Consider the following 24,125-nt stretch of genomic DNA (forward strand, 5'->3'; position numbering starts at 1 on the left):
CTGTGCCAGTCGAGGCCATCTGGTCACCTGGCGTAACATCACTTCACTAGCGCGGCGCAAGTAAACACGCGACCAGCGTGCCAGCCAGGAGCCAGCAGGAGCAGCCACGGCCGGACTCGACGCCCCTTTCGCGCGCGGGAGGAGGAGAGTCGAGTCCGGCCGTGGAGCAGCGAGCCGGCGGCCGCCGTGCGAGGGCAGCCATGTTATTAAGGAGCTCAAGCGGCCTGTGCAAAAAGCATCCGCCATGTTTACAAAGCCGTGTTTACAGCGCCATCAAGCGGGCGTACTGGGTAGTTCACGACGCCGCCACTACGCTTTTTCTGGCACTACAGGCAAAGCTAGACCTTTGCTTCTCTAAAATCCTCCCTGTTCTGTGATGGAGTTGATGGAGTTTCTCAATATTATCATGCCCTGCAAGGCACGCACGTGCCTCGCTCTCGCGACCGCTCGCGCCCCTGCCGCCCCTGCCATAACTGCCATCACCCCATCACTATTCAGCAAGTCTTCCCTGCACTGTGATGACTCGCGCTGTGGCGACACCGCGGCATTGAGCCGCCACGTACCCTCCGTGGCCGCTACTCTTCGTGAGTATTGTTTTCCTCACTGCTAGGAGCACGTATGCTTTGCGTGCTGTCGGAGTGAAAATTATTGCCATGTGGCTTCGAGAGCCCGATAGACACACTTCGGGTCTGGTACTAGGCCTAAGCTGAATGTGCCACCCTGTAGCTATCACGGAGCTCGGCTTTCAGAATCTATTTACATCCGCTTTAGGACGTCACAGAAGTAGAATTTACTTGTTTGAATTATTTCTGTTTACCCCTGTGCTTCTATCATCATTTTTATTTCAATCCTAGGGTGCTCAAAATTTCGAGATACGTAATTTCGAAGGCCAGTTGCGACATATGTGCCAGGCATACGGTTGTTTTGAATAGACCATACATATTTTTTTAAGCTTCTTGGTGTGTGCAACCAGCTGTGATTACTTTCAATAACTGTTGCTTGCAGTTCTGAGTCCTGCACGTGGTACCGACGTTCACTTCCGGACGCGTTCAGGTGACCTCAGGCTTAGTCTTTTTTTGTAATAACAGGGGTAGGCGGGCTAGTTGGTTTGACATCTTAACGGTAACTTTTGCGCACTCGATACGGGGACACAGAAAAAGATGGCACGAAGACAAGCGCAGACTAACAACTGAGCTATTTGTTGGGTATACGTTCTGCTTGGCGAATATTGCTCGGCGGAACTTTTGCACAGAGTTAGCACACCACTTTCTGGAGTTCAAGCGCTTGTTAATTAGTCAAAACTTGTGTGCTGCCTATCCGCATGCATATATGTCAGCCTTTTGGTCACGCCCTTCGTCAGGTTTGAACTTGGTGCAGCCGAAAGCAGTGGAACAAAATGATGTCCGTCAAGTCAATCGTGCCAGTTCAGGGAGTTTTGTTCTTTAGAGTGTTTTGGCTTGTGTTTTGCCGAACTGTGGCCCAGCCTTGCCATGGTATAGGCATAGTTTTTCTACTGTAGAAGGGAGTCTTTGTGGACTAACGCTTCCGTTCCCTGCAGTGGTCCACAATCGGCGCTTTCTCCTGGTCATCGCTGGATGACTGCATGGACTTTTCCGCTGCCAACCAGCGGATCCGGCCGGGGCTAACGGTAACAAGTGTGCCCAGGCCTGAGCACTGTAAGGGATTATTGTGAACTTCCTGTTTGCTAATTTAATTGCCATTTCTAAATGCCATTTCTGGCTCGTTCTGTCGTTGACTGCCGACTGCATTCAAATCGCTTTCACCCATTTGCAAATTGTGATCAACATATCCCTTGAATCTTGGCTACACAAAAAAGGTTGTAATGCTGAACAGCTTGGTGCTTTATCTAAAATGCAGGAAAGCATGTCCGACCACTTTGATGTGTTGTAATTAGTGGAACATGTATCGCAGTCAATAAAGACCAGAATTTTTCAGTTTTCACTGAGTGCTTGACATAGGGCGTAAAGCTGAATTCATAACGTGATAAAATCAAGGGTAAGTCTCGTGCCCCGCGCGGGGTACGAGATCTAGCCCCCTCGCGGTGGCTCCTGCCCCGCAGAAGTGACGTCAAACTAAACTAGTCACGTGACTTCCTGTGACGTCACTATTTTTTTTTTTTGCACATTTGAAGACGTTTTTGACGGCGTGTGTGCGCCATGGGGGTTTCCGGCCTTGGCTCCAACCGCAAGCCTGCGCAACGTTACGTCCTTATCCTCCCTGTTCTGTGTTATCGCCTTGCACAGCGGCTGCCTCGCGGCGCTTTTTTCTTGTTCGGAGGGTTGTTTGAAATGATTTATTGAGTATTTTTCGTGAACTTGCTGCTGCTAGTCTTGGTAAGCCTAACGCATCCTATTTTGGCAAGCTGCTTCGCCCTGCTTTTTTCCGTGCTCCTTTTGTTGCCGTTAAATATGTTGCTAGCTTCATATTGTCTTGGAGTTCGCGTGCCATCGGCTTTATGCTCCTGCATTCGTTGTCTACTTGTTCCGATCGCTACTTGCATTCCAAGCCTTGTATTTTGATTCTGGCGTAAAACGTGCGGATCAGTTTTCCAGCGCTTTGCGCCGTGGCTAACGAGGTAGCTGACTTTGATGACGTGATAGCGCGAGCGACGCAGTGTCAGCGGCGTCAGTGTGCACGAATCAAGTATCGTCAGGTAACGCAGGGCATCGTCGAACGCAATCCGTCCTGGCATGTAGCCTGTTCTGCAATTTTTCTCGCGGGGTACTGCGAGAAACCTTACTACCCCGCGGAAACGATCCGTGCACGCTGCATGCAGGGAGCGCAGCTCCACTTTCGTGGGTGGCCTGGTGAATGGGAGAGCCCAGCAGCCGCCCGTCCATGGGCAGCATAGGTACTCAGCTATCGCTGAAACCAACCGCCCACTGGCTGGCTTCTTGTGCAAGGAGGCTCAAGCTCCAAATGTGCAAGTTCGGGAGAAGTCAAGCCGATAAGATCGCCGTTTGTGCCAAGCTTGACACTTGTGTTAAATAGTGCTTTCAAGTTTGGTGTGCTCAAGGTAAACAAGTGACTTGTTCATCTATGTTTTTCGAATTTGTTCCTTCGAATAATACTATTGTGCTTTCATGATATGCAAGACTTCAAATGAGCTGCGAATTCTAAGCAATCTCTAGGCAGCTATTATTGAATGCACAGGAAACAATGTTTTGTCTACCTTGAAATTTTCTACATAGGGTACGTGGAACTGCCAGCTAGCAAGTTTAATGAAAGGTTTTTATCTGCTCAATTATAGTAAAGAGGTAGCAAGGGATAGATAGGATAGCCCTCCCTCCTTACCAGCTGATCGTCTGGCCGCGTCTCATAACTTAGTTCACAATTACCGCATGGATTTTATTTCCCTAACCTTTGCCCCAGTGCCTTCTGCCTTCTTCAACCCGGTTAGCCAACAAAACGTCATCCTGCATCTGTTCTGATTATGTATTTTGGTACGCTAGTTTTTTGTTTACTCGTGTTTGGCTTGGAAGTCAACATAACCAACAACAATACTTTCATGCCCACTCAGTTGGATGGCCAGTAATGGTGAGAGCTTCTCTCGAAGGCTTAGTGGATTCACGAATTCTGATTGACTGTGACATCAATGTACCCATCCGGAGCACCCTGTGGAATTCAACTTGACGTAAATACTTGTGTTCACAGCTGGTAATTGTCTGCTCTGTGTTTCGGGGAGGGGGTGAACAGTAAAAGTTTGTAATTGCAAGGAGATATTTCATGTTCTTTTGCTTTTTGACTGTGCTGTGTAAAAAACTGTTTCGGCTAATTTCTTAAGTGACTATGCTTAGTCGTAAGGGCCATAATACAGTGTCCCATATTTTGTTTGCAACGATGCATACCCAGCAGAGCCCAACTGCTAGAAAGCACATTCTCTGGTGGTGGTAATTAGCTTGAAAAAAAAAGGGGCACTGAAACTATTTTTTAAGCTAACAAGCCTAAAAAACAATTTATGGAACACATCTATGAGGGAATGGCTCTTGTATAGCTTGACATTACCCTCTCCCGAGAGTACTTAATACCTTGTGCAGGAACTGGAGCCAAGGACACCTATGTGGACGTGAATGTCTTTATTGTTGTTTGTGAATATTGCAGTACAGCTGAAAGCTGTAAGTATCCTGGAAGGCTTCAACAATAAAATGACTCCAATGAACGTACTTCTGCTTTGGTGTCAACGGGCAGCATGTGAGCATTGATAAGTGCTTCGCTGTTGACATTTTTGTTACACAAAAACAGGCTTGATCAGGCACTGTAGCAAGTCCATGAAAAAACACGGGAAAGAAACTGGACAAAAAAGCTGCGAACACATGGACACTGTTCATCACAGCACCTTTCCTTGTACTTCAGTACTGTTATTGTCGCTGTATTTTTCCCCAAAATATAAAACAACTCTCCCAGATTCACACCTTCAGACAAAGCAAACATGGTGTTTGTCAATGACAAGTGATTCTACCAAACTTCCGTGGCTGTGAAAAAAGTCAAAAGTCAGTAGCTCTACTTTCTCTGCACGGTCTGTGGTGTGAAGTTCCTTTTCCAAATAAAACGCAAGGGTTTCTTGGCACAATACACAGAAAAAGTGCCAAATAAGCAAGTGATGCCTTCTAGCACTACACTACAGTCCTGCAGGAACGCCAAACAACCAAGTGATCTTTTTGCTTGAGTGCAAAGCTCTGCAGAGAAGCCAAGAAAGATTCCTTTTTTGTTGACACCAGTCTAGCTGGCCAGTATCTGGCTGGCAAGTGGGCATTTGTTTAGTGACCACTGCTTAGGGGCACAGTAGGCAGGCTGTTGCAGAGGCTACGAAGAAAAAATACAAGGTTCGTTCATTAAAAAGACTTTGCCCAAATAACAACTGACATCAATTTTATTGTAAACTTCAAACAAATAAGACAGTACAGAAAATGTGTAGAGCAGTGGAAGTTCCATACACATTTTCCAGCTATTTCTCTATGACATCACAGAATCTTGTTTGTGCAATTGACAGCCACCAACCGAACCCACCGTAAAAAAAAGCATAACTGGGCAATCGCAGTGGGGCCTCCATTCCGTTTGATCGTATCACTTGAGTGCTAACGTACAGTTAACACAGATAACTGCATTTACAGTGCAAGTCCATATGACGTCACTCGTGCCCATATTACACCAATGCAGTTTGAAATTGGGATGTTTTTCACCATTTTTTTTGGTTAAACTCCCACCATTACAGCCTTGACCTTTGCTTATCAATTACATTTGCAGTGTGTTCGCTGCATATACCCATGGACACAAACAATCCGCTGAGGCTTTCACGTTCCAGGCACATCTTGAGATTCTCTTTGACGTAGACTATTGCGCCTGCATAGAACCCATGGGTTTTCATATGATGGAGACATGATGGTTGGCCAAGTGTATACCCTTCCTGTTACCGTCTTTACAGCTTCTTCTCTGACCCTATCGGCTGGGTGTCCTGAATTAAGTCCTTTGCATGAGGGGACTCGGTAAAATATGGCCAACATAGCATATACTGACATATACAGAGACGTGAAGGTTATGCCAATGCAGCAGCTATGGCATGAAGCGCCTAGCTAGTGTACCTTTTGGAGGACCCAGTTCCTAATTTGTCGTAGCATCATGTGTGTGCCAATGTGAGGAGCTGAATGCATGATGGAAACTACCCAGCCACAATCTGGGCCACGGGATACGAGACTGCCAATGTTCTCACTCTTTCACATACTTTGTATCGCAGATGTATTTCTGCCACATTTTACTGTAGTGAAATGGCTCACCACTACAGCTGCAATAATTTCTTCTGAAAAATCTTTTCAAGCGCTGAATATCATGCATTTATGATGCAAGAAGCCCATGATCACCAGACTTTTCCGCGCACAAAACTTATTTCGGGTAAACAATTCTAAGCCACAATTCAGTCCACTCGAAAATACATACAAAAAACGCGACAAACTGCAGATTTTCGGGTCTTCTTTGCTAATCTCCTTAAAGGGGAAACTACTGTGCTGGGTTGTACGCGGTACATGTGTGGGAACACCAATGATTACCTTTTCTAGCTATCCGTGGTTTGCACTTCTAATGCGCACATGCGACCAGTAAAATATCAGTGGCCGCGTCCAGCCTACGTCCTGAGCACTGTAAGTTCCGCGCTGCTGTCATTTTGAAAACACACCGCGATTTCAGGCCACCCATTTAAGCATTCTGAACTTGCCGTGGGGCAAACTGTTGATAGCAGATGCCGCCGCGCGGACATGCCGCAGCAGGCTCACATAATCACGCTCGGACGGTGTCTTTTCTTGCGTGGGACGTGGGTGGTTCGAACGGGGCCACTCGGCTGCGCGATGTCGTAGATCTAACGCAGGTACCATCGGCATACAGCAGGCGGTCACAGGTCAGCATTACTCGAGAGGATTTCGCTACCGTGTGGAAAGGCTGGCTTGGTGCCCGCATACGGCAACGTTCTCGCACATTCTGATAGTGCTTCTAACTCTATCAACTCTGCTTCATCTACGTTGTCGACCCAAGAAATTCAGGCATTCAGGGCTTTCGGCACTTTCGGATACGCCATACCGCCAGCAGCGGCAGCATCGGCGGCTTCCGCAAGAACGAACAAAAAAATTCTTTTATAAAACTTCTAGCAAATGAGTGGCTTCCTAATTTTTTATTAAAATGTAAAAAAATGTGCTTTTTGTATTCTACTACGCAAACTAATAACAATTGCTGTTAATATGACGTCACTATGACGTATATATGACGTCACGCGGGGCAGGAGCCGTTGCGAGGGGGCTAAATCTCGTGCCCCGCGCGGGGTTCCAGACGCTGCCTAAAATCAAACAGCTAGGTTTTGCTGACAGATACTTTTTAATGTTATCAGGTTGAGGCTGGACTGTAGTACAGTATCCTCTATCAACCAGGTGACGCTATTCCTCATGGTTGCGTACCTACAATGCCTAGTGAGATAAGTTGGAAGAACCTCCTTTTCTGCTGTTGCAAGTTATTCGGTGCACTTCACCAATGGGGTTTTCTGTATGCTTCTCAGGACATCAGCACCATGTTGATTTTTTAATTAAATATGGGTTTGTTTTTAAGCTTTTTATTTCATGATCTAGTTTTACCTTTTCAGCGTTTAGTTTTTTTTTTTTTTAACTGGTTCTTTTGTGAAAGCAAGCCAGAAGAAACACTGGCAGGGAGAACTCTGCCTGTGTGTTTTTTTTATTCCAATGTTAATTCACTAATAATCCACTTTTATGTTCTGAAGAAGGTCTGCACATTTTTATATAGTCTAATCTGTTATGAAACGTTTTACAGAAAAACTGATGCCTAAATAAATAACACAATAATTAGCCACAAATGAGGACATGTAGGTGTTTAAAAAAAGTTATCAGTGGAATATTCTTTATAATGTGGCTTTATAATAATCTGGGGCAGCTAAAACAGAGCAATTCCTTTTCTTGGTTGCATCAGACTCGCCGTGGCTCTGTTGGCGAGGTGAATTCAAAGCAGTGCGGAAGCAAAAACTGGCGCTCCATAGTTTCAAACGTACCTTACAAGTTCTGTCTTTACTTGGCCTATCTTAAATAGCGCAACACGCCTGCAATATTTTTGTTGCACTAGTTGTCTCGGGAGTGGCATTTAGTGGCAGGGGCATGCGTCTTGGAGTGGCTGCGAAAACGCTAACAAAGGGCTCTGATAGTGTGACAGGGATTTCGTTTCTTCCTTTGGCAATGCTGAGGTCAACACCATTCTATTTATTTCACCTCCTATGCAGACCTCCCAGGGCAGTTCTCCCTAGAGGACTCGTCTTCCCCGGCGCCCTGGGAGTCCATCTCGGAGCCGGTCTATGAGGAGGACCGCAGCCGGTCTTTGCCACACCGCCACCCGGAGTGGCAGAGCCGGCGACTTCCCCTGTTGCGGCGGTCACTGCAGGCACCAGGAGATGGCCACCTGGGAGGACATCTTCAACATCAAGGTGATGTTTCGTGCTGCCTACAACATGGATGTCTTCCGGGCCAAGGCTGGAGTGGTTGGGCGCATCACGTGAGTGCGTGTTCTGCTTGCACTGGGCTCGGTCTGCACTGCACTTCCTTCGGTCGCTCCTTCCCCCCTTCCTCCCGCACTGTGTCTGTACAGGGATTCTGTAAACAAAGGAAAGCGGAAATTCTCGCCGATGCTTCTATTAGTGGTGGTGTGTCTCTCTCATTTCTGATCAAGGACAAGCGACTGCTAAAATCCTCCTTGGACACGGTTTATGAGGTTGCAGTTTGTGCGTTTGCTACGTGAATGCCGCACCATTGCTCTTGCCACAAAGGCCTGCCTCTTGCTCGGCTAGAGGGCCGTGTAGCTGACACAAAAGGTAGCGACGGGGGAAAAAAGTTCAAACGCCCCTTAGTCTAACGGCGATAGTTGAAAAGCTCAGCTTTCTCGTGAGGGATTTGTCTGCTTTTGTTGGGGTTGTGGACTTTGATCATTCGCAGGTTGGACTTTGATCATTTACGGTTTGGAATTTGTTTTCTCCATTTGCCGAGAAAGCTTTGCATTTCAACCATCGTTGTCAGTAGACGAACAGGCGTTTAAACTTTTTCGTCAGGCTTTACGCGCCTTCTTTTTAGCCAACAATTCTTTGTGGGGGGATGCACACCAGACATAGGTGAAGCATAAAAATTACCGTTCGTGCCTAAGGAGTGTATTTTTGGTGGGCGTCACTAAAGTTGGCCGCAGTGCAGGGGCAGGTAGTGGCCACGGTCCGTCCGGGTGCGTTCCAAAATTTTTTTCAGTCGGACAAAATTGTTTCCACCAAAAATATGTGCGAATCTGTACATACATGTGGGAATGAGGTAAAAAAAAAATTTCAACCAAATTGCAGAGGTCGACCAGCCGTGCTTTGTTTGATGTTATCTGAATGACTTTATACAGAACGCCGATATTCTGGTAGGATGAACAAGTGTACATGGTCCCTTTGAGCATTGTGATATGGGAAAATGAAGGCCCCTATTATAGTATCAAGACATTGATTTTCTTTTGTTAGCAATGCTTTGCTGAGAACCCTTATCTTCTAATTCTAATGCAGCGTCCCCAGGGCAGCACCTCTCTCTCCCGAGGAAGGCGCTTCTCCGTTGTTGTCCTACAAGGTCTACGAGGAGGACGGCAGCCAAGGCTCTGCCACACCGCCACCCGGTGTGAGGCAGGGGCGGCGAGTGCCCCACCCTTGGCTGTCACCCGGCACCTTCAGGGAGGTCAGGGGCCTGCTGACCACTCTGTCCTGGAAGGACGTCTGCAACGCCGTCGTGCCACGCACCCCGTGGACCGTGTGGATGTCTACTAGGCCGAAGATGGAGTGGGTGCCCGAATAACGTGAGGGCCCTTCTTCTCCCGCCTTTCCTTTGTTTGGCTGCATGTTCTATTCGCGTCCCCCGGATTTCCTCCGCACTGCACTTAATTCTCCTACAAATCCGCTCTTCGCCTACCGCTCCGCCTACCGCTCCGCCTACCGCTCCGCCTACCGCTCCGCCTACCGCTCCGCCTACAACTCTGCTCTGCAACCAGGATGCACATTTGACAAACCAGGCCGCCTAGACACATCCTACGTTTGCATCCCTTTCATGTTGTACCAAGTAATAAACACGTTGGTAGGCTAGAAAGACCTAACGGATACTAGGCTATCCTTATTTTCGACAAGAATGTGTAGAATTGACCAAAGAGAACATGCTTGACATTAGTGTCCTTCATAAAATCGCTTAAAGCTAAATTCATGATAGAACCGTGATAGCTAGGTTCTGTCAGCAGAGGCATTCAAATGTTGTTTGGTTGAGGCTGGACTGTAGTGCTATGGTCTATCTACGCACTGACGCTATTCCTGATGGTAAAGTGCTTGGTGAGATGATTCAGTTCGAACGACCTCTTTTTGGCTGTTGCCAGTAATGTGCTGCACTTTACCTTTGATGTTCTGTATGTGCCTCAGAACGTCAGCACCATGCCGTTTTTATTGAAGATAAGTTTTTTTTTCAACATTTCAATCTCATGCTCTATTTTTCCGGGCAAATTAAGCATGTTATGTGTGTTAAGCCTTTCGCTACCAAGTTTTTTTTTTTCTGACTAGTTCTCACTTTAAAAGCAGCCAGAAAAAAATACTCCCAAGAGGAATGACTCCGCACCAGGTTTTCTTTTTTATGTTTGTTCCACTACTAATTCACATTTATGTTCTGAAGAACATCTGAACATTTTTACAGAGCGGTGGAGTTTTCTCCACAATGGGGCCTTACAGAGGGCGGCAGCTATAACACAGATAGTGAAATTTCTTTTCTTGGCCATATCCAACTTGCCATGGCAGCGAGTTTTGCGGAAGTGAATTCAAAGCAGCACGGATGAAAAAAAACTTGCGCTCCATCTGTAGTTCAAGATGTACCCTACCAGTTATGCCCTTAACCTCCCTACAGATGGCATGACACGCCTGTAATATTTTTTTACACAAGTTGCCTCGGTGGCACATTTAGTGGCAGGGGTGTGCGAGTGCAGTCAACAGAGTTATCGTGGTAGCGACAGTTTACAGGTTAAAAAAGGGGCCTGATGGTGTGACATGTATTTTTTTTTTTTTTTTTGGCACATTTCATCAATGCTAAAGTCGAAGCCCCGTTACGCATTTCCCTTATGCAGCCTCCTTCCCAGGGAGCCAACCCTCGAGAACTCCCCTCCACCGCTGCCCTGGGAGTCCAGCTCGATGCCGGTCTTCGAGGAGGACCGCAGCCAGTCCTCTGCGCACCGCCACCCGGTGCGAGGCAGAGCTGGCGATTGCCCGGCACCTTGGGGACCAGGACGACCTCTTGGGCGGACGTCTTCGGGGCCGAGGATGGAGTGGGTGGGCGCATAACGTGAGTGCCCCTCCATCGCCCCTTACCTCCTGCTGGCTGCGGGGTGTGTTAGCGTAAACTAGCTTCATCTGTAGCACTGCCTTCCATTCGGTCGCTTCCAGCTCACTGTGACCGAGCGCAGATTTACTAAGCAAAGCGAAGGGGATGTTTACTCAGTGGGGGAAATTTTCCCCGATGATTCGACTCTTATTTGTGATCAAGGACGAGCATCGGTTAGAACCCTTCCAGGACAAAGTTGATGAAGTCGCAATTTGTGTGTTTGGCTGTGTGAATGCTGCACCGTTGCTCCTTCCGTGAAGGCTTACCTGCTGCTCGGCAAGAGGGCTACATAGCTCACTCATGCAGTTGCGATGGAGGCAGCTACAGCCAGATTTCCCAGAATCTTGTCCTGCAACTGTGTTTTGGGACACGAATTTAGATGTCTGGCCATGTTCATTTTGCATTGCAATTGCTTTCCTTGGAAAAAGGGGGGGGTGGGGGGGGACTGCTTATTTATTTTTTTGTGTACGTGCCATGACTCGGAAGCAAAAAATGGATTTTTGACATGTACTGCACAACTCAGCCTCGCTTTAAGACGAAGCCTCGGATATGCCGAACAACGTGGATATGTTATCTGTTTTCCATAAACTCAAAAGCAAAAAAAAAAAAAAAGAAACACACAAAACCGCCTCACGTTCTCTTCTGTTAAAACAAAATTTCACCATGACAACCTCTGCTGATGCTTCGCGAGGCATTCAGGCAACCGAAGGGAAAGCAAAAATAAATAAAAGGAAATGAGGCAACAGCGCTAAGCGAAGCGGCGTGTCCACGCCATGGAATCAGCGAGCGAGTCAATCGAGAGTCACAGATCAAGCTGCCCTCCCCGCCAACCCTTGCCTGCATAGCCGGCGATTAGCAAAAAAAGCCTAACCTTCTCTTTCACTTCCTATGCAGCCCTCCCGGAGCAGTCCTCCCTCAAGGACTCCTTTTCCCTGGGCCCTGGGAGTCCAGCTGGGAGCCGGTCTAAGAGGACGACGTCAGCTGCTCCTCTACCACACTGCCACCCGGTATGAGACAGGGCCGGCAAATGCCTCACCCCAGGCTGTCACCCGGCACCTTCGGGATCGGGCTTCCCATGCACGGCAACCTTGGAGGACTTCTTCGACGCCGTCACCTTGTCCACCCACCGTGGACGACACAAACCCTCCGGGCCTAAGATGGAGTGTGTCGCCGTGTAACGTGAGTGCTCTTCTTTAGCCTTGCTTTGTTGACTGCGGGTTCTGCTTTATTACCTCGAATTTGCTCCACACTGCACTTCATACTGTCGCCTGTAACAGTGCCCCCCTTGCCTGCGAGGTGCGACTCAGACACGTATTTGACAAACCAGGTCACCTAGGCAGATCCTGCGTTCGTTTTCCTTTCGCGTCGTACTATAGGTGGACCGAACAACTATTACACGTGTTGGTGGACTAAACCAAACTAAGACATGCCAAACTGTCCTTATTTTTGACAAGAATGCTTAAAGTGTACCTGAGAGAATGTCCTGTAGTAAAAACACATTCTTGGTCTTTTCCAAAACAAAAAATAAATTGGAACCTCTGGGGTTCGAACCAAGACTGCGGGGTTGAACACTTACGACTGTGCAGTTAGGCCAGTGAGGCCTACCAGTGGTGCCTGTTTAGTAGTTGCTCAAGAGAAAAGAGTGCTACAAGCGACCCAGTAGACGACGCTATTCAGGGTGCGTCTAGGTGGCCAGGTTTGCCAATGACTCAGTTCAGACGCTGGTTTACTAAACAAAACGAAGCAGAAATTCATACGTTTGGGGAAATTTTTGCCGATGTTTCATGTATGGGTGGTGTGTTCCTCTTGCTTCTGATCAAGGACGAGCGTCGGTTGAAACTTTTTGATGCAATTAATGAAATTTCAATTTGTGCATCTGGCGTCTTGAATACCCTACTGTTGCTCTGTTGTAGCAGAGAATGATGCTGGGGCGAAATGGTGCACCTTAAATAGCGCCCGTTCAGGAAATTTATGCTGTAGAATACGTATTACAGTCAAACTCCGCTACAACGAACTCCGCTACAACGAAATTCCCGCTTCAACGAAGGTTTTTCGATTCCCCGCCCGCATCCCATAGGCCCCAATGTATTAAAACTCCCTCCACAACGAACCACTTTTTTTATTGTTCTCCCGGTTCAACGAAATTTTCCCGGGACACAAGTCACTGGATCTGCAACGGACTGAACCACTCTAACTAATTTTGATAAGTTCTAACAATTTAAATTATATAGAAGCAACATTTTCTCCGAACATCCGGACATCGAGAAGCTGCCGGCAGCTCTCGAGGAAGCCGGCATTGTTCCTGAGAATGTAGCATTGAGCGACTACGTAAATGCCGACGCGGACGTGATCGTCTACGAGGAGCTGAGTGATGCCGAGAACCTCAAGAGTGCTCGCGCCGCCTCCGCCGCCGCCGCCGATTCATCCGACGACGAAGACGTCGGGCATGGTGTTCCGACGGTCCCGACGTCAGTGACCGCGTCGCAGGTCATGGACTCCTTGGACGTTTTACGTAGTTTCCTTGGCGCCCATGACGATGATGTCGCCTTGCAGCTCCTCGCAGACTGTGAGCAGCGCATTCTCCCGTTGCTCGTGCGAAAGCGCAAACAGTTAAAAATCAGCGATTTTTTCAAGTTTTGGAAATAAAATGCTCCAAGAGTGTCGTGCATATCCTGTGCATATCCGTGACCGCAAATTAAAATATAAACTCCGCGCTGTGATTTCACGACGCCTGCTTTTGCGCGGATCTCCACGAGTACGACGCGCATATTACACCGCTGGTCTAAGCGCCGCGAGACGCGTTGTGACCGCAAATTACGATATAAACTCCGTGCTATAAAAAGGCTGCTATTTTTGGCGGAGCGAGCTCCAAGCAAGTTGGCAACATTGGGGCGAAAAGGTAGGTGGGAGATTTCACGACAGCCTGCCCTGTTTTCTTTATTTACTGATTTTTCCGCGACAACAAAATTCTCGCTACAACGAAATTTTTCGCGATCCCCGTGAATTTCGTTGTAGCGGAGTTTGACTGTACTATTGTTTTGCTGAATGGTGGCCCTGCATTCCCAGCGACAGTCATCGTTTCTGCACCGTAGCTCTGAGCCTTTGTGGGGAAATAGTTCTGTTCCCCGCAGTCGTCCTCGTTCGACGCCTCGTCCCGGTCATCCTCTGATAAAGACACGGACTTTGCCGCTGCCAACCAGTGGTTCTGGCCGGGGCTTGTGGAACCCAGCATGGCCACTCCTGAGTCTTGTAAGTGGTTCTTGTCATGAACATTCTGTTTGCTGGGTGAAAGGAATTCTCTAAACACAACTTTTCTTCATTCTGATCACTGACTGCATCCAAATAATTTTCACGTCTTGCAACTCGTCCACTTAAAAATGACGGGCTGAACTTGGCAATGCAAAAATCTTGAATTGGTTTGCCTGCGTGAGGTCAGCACGCAGCTGTTGGTTACAAGAGTGATGGTGTGGTGCTTCAGAACCAAATTAGAGGCTACTGCTAAAAGAACGCTGCTGGGGATTGTGGCTCAGTGCATCAAAAATGAAGCAGTTCTCGATATTCAACCTGTGGTGTATGAAATCGCTTTGTATTTGTGAAGGTTTAGTGACCGTCGCATGGAAGTACACGGCTATACTCAGGTGCAAGTTAAGGATGCCAATAGCAGGGGTTTACGTTTTGGGAGGATATCTCACTTAATGCGTGACATTGCCTTCTTTTCCTTGCGTACTTTTTTGTTGCTGCTGCAGTATTTTGCAAGTAGATTAAGTCTGAAAAAGTATTGAAGCGACTCGAGTCATGTTGGAAATACTCACAGTAAGGCGCTCTCTGTGCTGCTCGAAGGAACTGCCGGCTGAGGTATTGAGGTGTGCTGGCAACTTCCTTCGTTGTTCTTGAGCTGTTCCTGACTACAGTTGAGCTCTAATTTCGATGTTGGGGCAGCTTCTGGTTATTTTCTTACAAGTGTACAAAGTGTTCGAGGAATACCATTAATCAGTCATCACGGTGACCTTTGATGATTACATTGACTAGCAAAGTGGGGTGCCCGCTTTTGCGGAGGTTGCCGGTGAAGACATTGTGAATAATGTGCGTGAGCAAGAAGAATGCAGTGATGAAGAAGGTGCCGACACCACATCAACGTTTGCAGAGGAAGAAACTTTTTTTCACCTCGGATGCTGTAGTTTCCATCTAGAAGCTTTGTCTGCTGATTTCTCGGACACTGCGAATATGTCCCTGGTGACCTGCACAAGAAGGTCAAGGGTGTGCAGGCATTCATTTTGCACTGGCGGTTGTCTAGTCGCCAAAAGAAAATGTGATTTCTTTAGGAAGAAAGATTGTAGTCGGACTCTTCTGAGTGCTAACGTTTTATTTACATATCAACACATGTTCCTGCAGAGAAGGTATGTACTAATGATTGCTGTTGTGTTACAGTACTGACCCAGAAATAATGGTTTATCAGCATTAAAACATCGTATCTTGAATTTGCGAGCCTCCGAGTGCATTCTTGGCGCCTTGCAGTGCGTCAGTCAAACCCTCGGCAGCATGCTCATCTCACTGTGCAGTAGGCTGTGGTTCTCGTGTTACATTTTGCTAGCCTGGTAATGCAGCTTCCTTGTAGCCGCGTACACCGCTCTTGAGTCTGTGACCATTTTTATGTGCTCCAAGCTAGAGCCATGCATCCGGATGTACCGCGCTGGGTATTTCGCAGTATACCTGACAGTGGCACCACTGCTGGGGTTAAGTTGCTCACCCATTGTGGCTTGTTCTCTGCAGGGCAGTTCCTGACCAGGCTTGGGGAATCCCAACAAAGTAGGCGACCTGGCATGGTGGCAGTTGCGTCGCACAATGAGGCTGCTGCAGTTGCCCCAAGTGCGTCGGAGCCTGGATCAGCCGACTACCCGACTCCGGTGTGATGCAAACAACCCGTGGGGTTGTTTGGGTCTCACCGGGATCGGGGATTGGCTTTGGGGATCAGCAGCCTCCCATCCAGGGCAATGTGGAAGTCCTCTTTGACAGGTGTCTTCTGGGCCGAGGATGGAGTGGGCGGGCGCATAACGTGAGTGTCCCTTTCTCGCCTTTCCCTTTTTGGCTGTGGGGTGTGTTAGCATAAACTATCTTCATCTGTAGCACTGCCTTCCATTCGGTCACTTCCAACTCACCGTGACCGAACACAGATTTAGTAAGCAAAGCGAGGCGAATGTTCACTCAGTGGGGGAAGTTTTCTCTATGACTCGACTCTCATTTGTGATCAAGGAAGAGATCGGTTAAAACTCTCCCGGGACGCAGTTGATGAAGTCACAATTTTTGCGTTTGGCTGCGTGAATGCTGCACCGTCGCTCTTTCTGCAAGGGCGAGAGGGCCACGTAACTGCCCCAATGGTTGCAACGGAGGAAGCTGTGGCCAGGTTGCTGGGAATCTCGCCCTGTCCACTTCGAATGAGTGTCTTCGTTTCTTTTGCATTGCAATTGCTTTCCTTGGGTGGGTGGGGGGGTGTTCCTCTTTTTTTTAGTTAGGCCCAATGCGGGCTAGTGGCTCTCTTGTACGACATCTAGCAAAAATTCTGATACAAATTCTAATACACGTATATGCTTATTGCCACTAATAGACCTATCAGTCTGTATTAGTCTATTAGGTCTATCAGTTTGTATCAGCCTATTAGTCCTATCAGTCTGTATTAGTTTATTAGGTCTATTAGTCTGTATTAGTCTATTAGGTCTATCGGTGTGTATTAGTCTGGTAGGTCTATCAGACTGTATTAGTCTGATAGGTCTACCAGAGTGTACTAGTTCTATCAGAACCAGTGCAAGTTCGAACAAAGCAATGAAACATGGCAACACATTTTATTATCAGGGTACACAGGCAAATTCCTCTGGCTGACAGAAATCTGGCTGAATAATTTAATGTTACATCAGTTCGTAACCTGATTAAGAATGAATGAATAAATTGCAATGCGAATCCACAAAATAGCTGCAGCATGCAATCAGAAAAGCTCGTCAAACCTGTACGGTCCAGCCGTAGGTACATATCGAGCGCATTAATGGCCGATTGAACACCATTCCCATTTCGATGCAACTTCAAAACGGCATTCACCCTTCCGCAAAACGCGATTCGAATGGAGTCTCTTCTTCGTGAGGCATTGCGTTGAGAATGAACAAAGGAGTCCGAAGCGGCGAGGTGACGTTTCAAAGATGGGTCGGGCGGCGGCCCGGATCACATATGTCAATGTTCGGCGGGCGCTAGACACATCGCCAACACTTCTGGATGACGTGATGCACACGCTTTCTTCGATGTCAGGCGTTCGATGTCAGCATAGCAGACAGAGAAAAGATGTCCGGAGCCGCGAGGTGACGGGTCCATGATGGATCGCGCTGCGGCCTGGTTCATACTTGCCAAAGTTAAACGGGCGTTAGACACATCTCCAACACTTCTAGATGACGCGATGCACACGTGTCTGATGTGAAATAACGCTAGAAGCCGCTTCCTTCTAACCGTCTTCTTCCCGAACGTACACACCCGCCAGCCGCACTTTGATACCGTCGCCATCTTGGCTACCCAACGAAGACCATTGGCATGGCTTGGCTTGGCTTCGTTGCAGTTTTTTCGGCTTAGTTAGATTTCTTGCTGCTCTTCTTGCAGCCTCGCAGGTACGGTCAGGTTAAAGTCCCATCTGCTTTAAACACCGATCAAGGGCCTTTAGGTCAGGTTAGCGTCACTAAATAAAGGCGTAGCTTATTTAGTTACGCTAGGTCAGGTAAGGTGGCTTATCGCTGGCGCAGCACTCCCAGCTCCCATCATTAAGTAGCGCATTTTTAGGAGCGAAAATGAAAAAAAAAGTTGACCTATTTTGCATAAGAATTTGGTTGGAGATTTACGGAGATTTGTTAGTGAACAAAACGCTTCATAATAGTATACCAAATAAGCATTATTGCTCAAGGGCGATCATTTCAACCTTTTTTGGCTTGTGATTTTCCAGAAAAAATATAAATTCAGGAAATCGCACTTTGCGGGTCCATTTGTATTAGTTTTTATTAAAACCAATACGTCTCTATTAGTTCGTATTAGACTCAGGTCTATCAGATCTATTAGTATCTGTAAACTAATACAAACTAATAGGTGTATTTGTATTAGACTAATACAACTTGTATATGAAACTTATAAAACTGATACAAGTTTGTATAAGACTAATACATGTCTTATACACCTAATACAGAAATGTATAAGACTAATACAAGTTTCTATCAGAATTTTTGCTAGGGATGCATGCAATGAGTCGGGAGCAAAAAATGGACTTCTGAAATGTATTGCACAGCTCTTGCTTAGTTTAAGGCGTTTTAGTAGCGCTAACATGAATGGCATAGCACGGCAGCTAAAAATGCTGCTTAAAGAGGGCAGTCATTGTGGCCCTCAGCTGCATCACTGCCACTTCTCGCCTCCCCTCTTCCAGGAACAAGTGTGCCAGCATTCCGGCCCAGGCCATCAGGGCAACAATGGGCCTCCTGGAGCCTACAGTGATGTGATAGCTGTGCCAGTTGTGCCTGACTGCGCACAGAGGTAAATCCTGCTACGTTTCAAGCAATCTGTGCCAATCTTCCGCCGAAATTTTGTTTCGCTCTGGTAGGAGGAGTCCTTTTAGTGCCACAGGCGTTGAAGAGGAGGGAATCTCTCACTATCTCCTTTGCAATGAAGCTTGGCAGCAGTTCACGTGGCTAGCTCAAAAAAGTTGAGATGTAGAGGGAATATAAAGGTAGTTAGCGGGAAAAAGACGAAAGTTCAAGACGGCTGACTTTGGCATCGGCTGTGAGCCGGTTTATTAAACACTTTCCAGCTTTAAAGAAAGTGATCGTGTCTGACTCAACATGCCAAGCTGCAGGAGCGCTTGAGGAAAGCATTTTCTTTGCAAGCTACTTTTCGTGAAGAATGCGGTCGAAGGTTTCACTGATTTTTCGCCTTTGTTTCAAAGAAGTGAGCTGTTGGTCCACCTACTCTATGATGAGATGGTGGCCGTCGTTCACAACTGTGTGGATGCTTTATAAAGACACCCTTACCGCTCAAAGAAAGCCAGAGAGCTGTCGTTGTTGCAAACCTAGTCCCCTGCAAATTGGAAAGCGGGATTAGAAGTTTGAGACTACACGAAGCGTGGAATTTCGTCTTGGGAACCCAGACAGAAACAGACATTTAGGTTGGGTGCTGGAAGCTTTTACATAGACTGCGCTTCTTAAGCCCACAGTTGAGAGAAGGGGTCCTCTTGGGCTCATTTGAGGAGGCTAGCTACCAGGCTGTCACAAGTGATCAAACCCTGCGATGTCTTTACTATACACGCTCCTCCAGTTTGAACATGTTGAATCAGCTCCATCTACACGGAGTATTGGCAGCAGATTTTGAGCAGGAGGAGGCGGGCAACAAAACCAAATTCACTCTCCTGGCCGGATAGTGAAGGCGTTGCTTTGCATTCCACGTAGAAATGCGGATGGGGAAAGGGCCTCCAGTGAGAACCGTTGGCAACTTCATAAAAGCACTCTGTTGACGATACACAACGTTAATGGCATCAGGCACATTGTTTCCTTCCGAATAATGCCCAGAGAGAGGGTTCTGGCCACAATCTATGGTCACACAAATAGCAGAATGGCCAGAACTGTAGCCATCGATTAGAAAGCAGGATTGTTCTAGCAGGCAGGCATCGGGCTACTTTTGTGAAACAATGTTTTACCCAGTTTTGAACCCATCACCTTGCTTGTAATGTTTTCACTTGCTCAATGGCTCGATACACCACTAGCTGATTGCATACCTCGTAGCCTTCCCATGTCCCATAACCCTCCTCAGACATAATCATCATTTGAAAGTGGTCCTTTACACCAGTGTAACATTATGCACTCTTTGCCCGCCTCCTGTCAATACATTTTTTTTATTCCTTCTCGTAGCAAACGGCGCACTTGACCTTGGGTGCCCTTGAGGCAAAAAAAAAAAAACTCCACTTAAGTCGATCATTTTACTTTAAGGCAACATGAATTTCGGTATTCATTTGTTACGCAAGGTTCAACTTCAGTGACGAAAAAAATAAAATGAAATGAACTCTCCTTACAATTGAGTGTGTACAGTAACCTTTGCCGGGCGTTTGTAAATGCAGTTGTGCCCCAGCAACTCTGTCCTTGTCTTTTCAGGCTGGCTGGTCCCCGGAAGCGACCGAGGACTTCATCCGCCTGCTGGGAAAGGACCGCACCGTGATGTGCACCCTCCTGGAGGTGTGCTATGAAACTCTGCTTTTACGTGCGTGTGTGCAGGTTTGCATGAGCGGAGGAATGCAGTTGCCATCGAGTCGCTATGAGAACCAGTCCCCATTAGGCTGAAGTTGAGTTTCTGTGGCTCCATCATGCAGTTATGTAGCCTATTGTTCGACTACTTAGGAGGTGGCATTAGAGGCTGCCGTGCCAAGTACCGTAATTTTGTCGCATTGGTTTGCCGTGTGTGTTTATACTATCTCTGCCTTCAGAATTTTAATTCTCACCCGTCTCAAGGTTAATCTCCACCTATCGTGTTTTTTCCCCCATATGTTGCACACATGCTACGAATTTCCTAATTGTAGGCTTCAGCCAATCGTCAGAAAACCGACAGGGGCGGTGTTGCAAGGAAAAGGGGATTTTCGAATGCTCTTTTCTCGTCAAAAATTTTCCTGTCAGTCAAAAAAAAATTGCAATATTTCTTTCTATTTTTTCATCTGGCAAGAAAACTCGCTGTAGTGTCCCTGCAGTGGAGCTTGTTTTTCTGGTTTGGGTAAAGTAGCTTAATTTGCGTTTTGTGGGTGGTTCTGTAAGCGAAGCTGTGGTGGCCAATAAGTACGGGCTTCTTTAGTGGCTAGTGCAAAGCAGCCAAGTTTTCCTTTTGCCATGAAGTTGGCAATCGTAAAACTAGTCGGACTTGGTGAAAAGTCAGAAGTCCCTGTCAGGCACGAGATTTCCCGAGAACACTTTGTCGATGTAGCATCTGGGCAGATGTTGCTAAAGAAACTGGGCGAAATTGCTTCAAGTCTGCCGACTTGTGCACGCTGGTGTCGGCTGGAAATCCTGAGTAGTGCTACGAAGCCAGTGCTGGCGTTGCCGGATCAACGGATCAACGCTGTTGCCGGATCAACGGTTGGCGACATATCGAGCGTGGGTGATGGTGTCACGACCATTGGAGGGTCTAGAAGTTTACATTGTTAACATCGCACCAAGCGCAAGAGAAAGCGGGTGCAACGCGGAAAGAATTGTCTACCCTTTGCCACAACCTTCGAAGCGATTGGTGCAGCCGCACTAGTCCGGTGCTTCACGAATGTGAAAGATTGCGGCCTCAGCTGCTCCAATCCTTTAGACAATGGTTTGTGCAAAAGTAAGGCAGTTTCACCAAAAATGTGTTTTAGAAATGCTGAGTGCTTTTATGACGTCTAATTCCTTAGCTGGCTTATGTGGAATTATCCCCTACGGTGATCTGTTTCTTTTTTTTTTCTAAGTTCCATATGACTGGGTTTGACTGTATACCCGACAGTGCACCACTGTTGCCCAGTCGCTCTCACATTGCGGCTTGTTCTCTGCAGGGCAGTTCCTGATTCCGAGAGAGGAGGCGACCTGGCATGGTCCCAGTTGCGTCGCACAATGAGGCCACTGCCGTGGCCCCAAACGGATCGGACCCAACAACCACCTGTGGGGTTGTTGGGGTCACACCGGGATCGGGGCTGGCCAGGGCAGGGAGGGCCCGGGGAGCCAGCTGTCCCTGACCTGCTGGCACGGTGCGTGGTCCCCCATGTGCCCTGCTCGCCATCCGACTGTGATTTGGAGGAGGAGAGCACTGCGCTGCCCGGGAGCGGTGCAGCGAAGCCTCCAGCCCTGGCCTCCCCCTGCTTATTCCGGACGCCAGTGGGCAGTGTGGTTGTCTGCCAGCAGTAGACGACGCCCGGCAGCACCCTCTGGTGGGCTTAGAGGGCCCTCCTTCCAGATGTGGCCTCGCCCAGGAGTTGAGCCTCGTGTACGTGTCGCACGTATACACTCCGCACCACTTCTACGTGCGGTGGGTAGACGAGGACACCATGCGTACTCTGCTGTGGCTCCCAATCCACATAGAGGCGGTCAGTGCTGGCCCTCTCTCTCTCTGCCTTGGGCTTGGTGTTCCGAGGGCGCAAGTCTCGGTTCCCGGCACCCCACTGTCATCGCAGCTCCTGGGCCAGCAACCAGAGTCCCATGGCCTCTCCTCTCCTGGCTGTTACACCTGCAGCGAGGTCTTGGAACACCGTTGGGCCATCCACCGCTGTGGAGGGTGTACTCATCCTCCGTGGCCAAGGATGCAGGGGGAGTGGGTGAATCGCGTGATTCACCCTCTCTCCTTTTTCCTTGTTTGTTGCGTGTCCTGCTTGCCTACCTGGGACCCGCACGTAGCGCGGCGCTCCATTGGGCCACCTCGAAATTCACCTCGAACTTCACCCCTCCCTCCCACAAGGTGCTTCGACGGCTTATTTGACAAACGAGGCCGCCTAGACAGCGAGTGATTTTCCGTATTGGGGAGAAAAATTCCCATTTCTAGGTTCAGAAATTCCCTATTTTTACCACTTCTCCACGCTGGTCCCTCACAAATTTCATTCAAATTTCCCTCAATTCTCTCTCTGCAGCTGGTAGTTTATTACGTGGATTCTTGTTTGGTTTTGGGCGTTAGCCAGTGCCACGAAGACTCAAACGCCGTTCGGATAACCATAGTTGCAGCGTGAAATAATTTCCACTATATCTGCCACTCGGCAGCATTTGACTATGCATTTCTTGTTTTGTACCAGACAACATGCTTGCTTTGCATGGTAAAGCTCTAAGAGAAAGTACTCCTATGAAAAAGAACGGTCGTTTTCGGGTAATTGAGACTTTCTATTGGTTTAGATTCAGTATTGCGTCGACATAGCATTGAATTAAATTGCTAATTACTTGCATCACAAGCTCAGTTTCTCATTTGTAAGCTTATAGAGTCCAAATGTCAAAGAAAACGCAAATACAAAGAAAAAAATTAGAACTGAAAGGTTTAACAGGATGTTTGAAGTAGATAAAGAGCTGTTGCTTAATTCAAGATTCAGTTGGAAAAGCCAGGGATGACCTAAAGGAATAAGAACTATTCATTTCAGGCGACAAAGAACAACACACTAGCTTTCTTTAGAACCCTAGAATCGTCATTATAACCACTGATTGTCTCGAACCCCCCCCTGTTCAAATATTTTTTGAAGCTTCTGGGAACCTACATGGTCTAAGTTGAACTATCTTTTGATGGTGGCGTGCACATAGCCGTGATGTTAGCGTGGTTGAGGCCCATGTTTTTTTGTGATGTCCGAGGGTGGATACACTACATGCAGAGGTATAAAAGACACCATTGTCACCAGGCCAGCACTTGAACCAGTGTACTTAACGCGTGCTCTCGCCTTCTTCCACCCAGGTGGGCCCAGGGCAAGGGTGTTGTGGTGCCTGGAGTGATGCGTGCGCTGACCACCATCATCGCTGTCTGATTTCCCAGGACACACTTTTGAGGGGTCACCATGGTGGTGCTTCAAAAATAAATTTGTGAAAGCCAAGGGTCGTCCTGTCTACTTCTTGCTTTCTTCTGTAGTGATTCTTGTCGTCGTTTCATTAGACCGTGGCAACTTTTTTTTACTTCCAGTCTCTTGAAATGGCATAGATGAATTTTAGCTGCAATCACTTTGCGTGCAACCACAACAAGCGAGGTTGAAAAAGTGTCGCCACCTGTTTGCTAAAACAGTACAACCTGGCCTTGTGGAACCACTGGAGCTAGTAGTTGAATTCTTTGCGATTGTGGTCATCTAGTGGACACTCAGCGAGTATGAAGAAGCGGGCTTTCCACTCGTCTTAAATCCCTTTCACCCCGCATTCTTCTCTCGAAGTCTGGCTTGCACCACTGGCAGGAACTGGGCGACCTTGAGGTGAACTTTAGGAGCTCAGGTCCTCCCCCCGTCTGTAAGGATAATTTTTTTTCTTTCAGAACTGGACTTCGCATTATCTTTTTGTTAGTAATAAGGTATCAACAACAGGCAAGAAATTTTCCAGACAAGTGCATGTGCAAGAAAATGTGCATGTCAACAGAGTGCTTTTATGGAGGTGCCAGTGGTTCTCCCCAATCCCCCTTCTCCCCAATCATCACCAGCGAGCAGTGGGAGGAGGCGCTGGGCAGCTCCGACCTGGCCACCCAAGAGCTCTT

At 47.7% G+C, this 24,125-nt stretch overlaps 2 protein-coding genes across 2 annotated transcripts; both read left to right on the top strand.

The window, feature by feature from the left end:
• The first annotated feature begins 452 nt into the window (after positions 1-452).
• On the top strand, positions 453-10,762 carry LOC144165983 (uncharacterized). Its single transcript, XM_077695653.1, has 4 exons — positions 453-584; positions 7,784-8,052; positions 9,083-9,366; positions 10,666-10,762. The coding sequence occupies exons 2-3, from the start codon at positions 7,856-7,858 to the stop codon at positions 9,363-9,365; spliced, it is 480 nt and encodes a 159-aa protein (XP_077551779.1). The 5' UTR covers positions 453-584; positions 7,784-7,855; the 3' UTR covers position 9,366; positions 10,666-10,762.
• Positions 9,841-23,476, top strand: LOC144165986 (uncharacterized). Its single transcript, XM_077695655.1, has 8 exons — positions 9,841-9,886; positions 10,666-10,880; positions 11,814-12,098; positions 14,051-14,168; positions 15,690-15,972; positions 18,361-18,467; positions 20,075-20,155; positions 21,484-23,476. The coding sequence occupies exons 1-5, from the start codon at positions 9,841-9,843 to the stop codon at positions 15,827-15,829; spliced, it is 804 nt and encodes a 267-aa protein (XP_077551781.1). The 3' UTR covers positions 15,830-15,972; positions 18,361-18,467; positions 20,075-20,155; positions 21,484-23,476.
• Positions 23,477-24,125: the final 649 nt, after the last annotated feature.

The sequence above is a fragment of the Haemaphysalis longicornis genome, unplaced genomic scaffold (assembly GCF_048455015.1).
Source record: "Haemaphysalis longicornis isolate Haplotype H1 unplaced genomic scaffold, Haemaphysalis longicornis Haplotype H1 scaffold_153, whole genome shotgun sequence".
NCBI classification, from domain to species: domain Eukaryota; kingdom Metazoa; phylum Arthropoda; class Arachnida; order Ixodida; family Ixodidae; genus Haemaphysalis; species Haemaphysalis longicornis.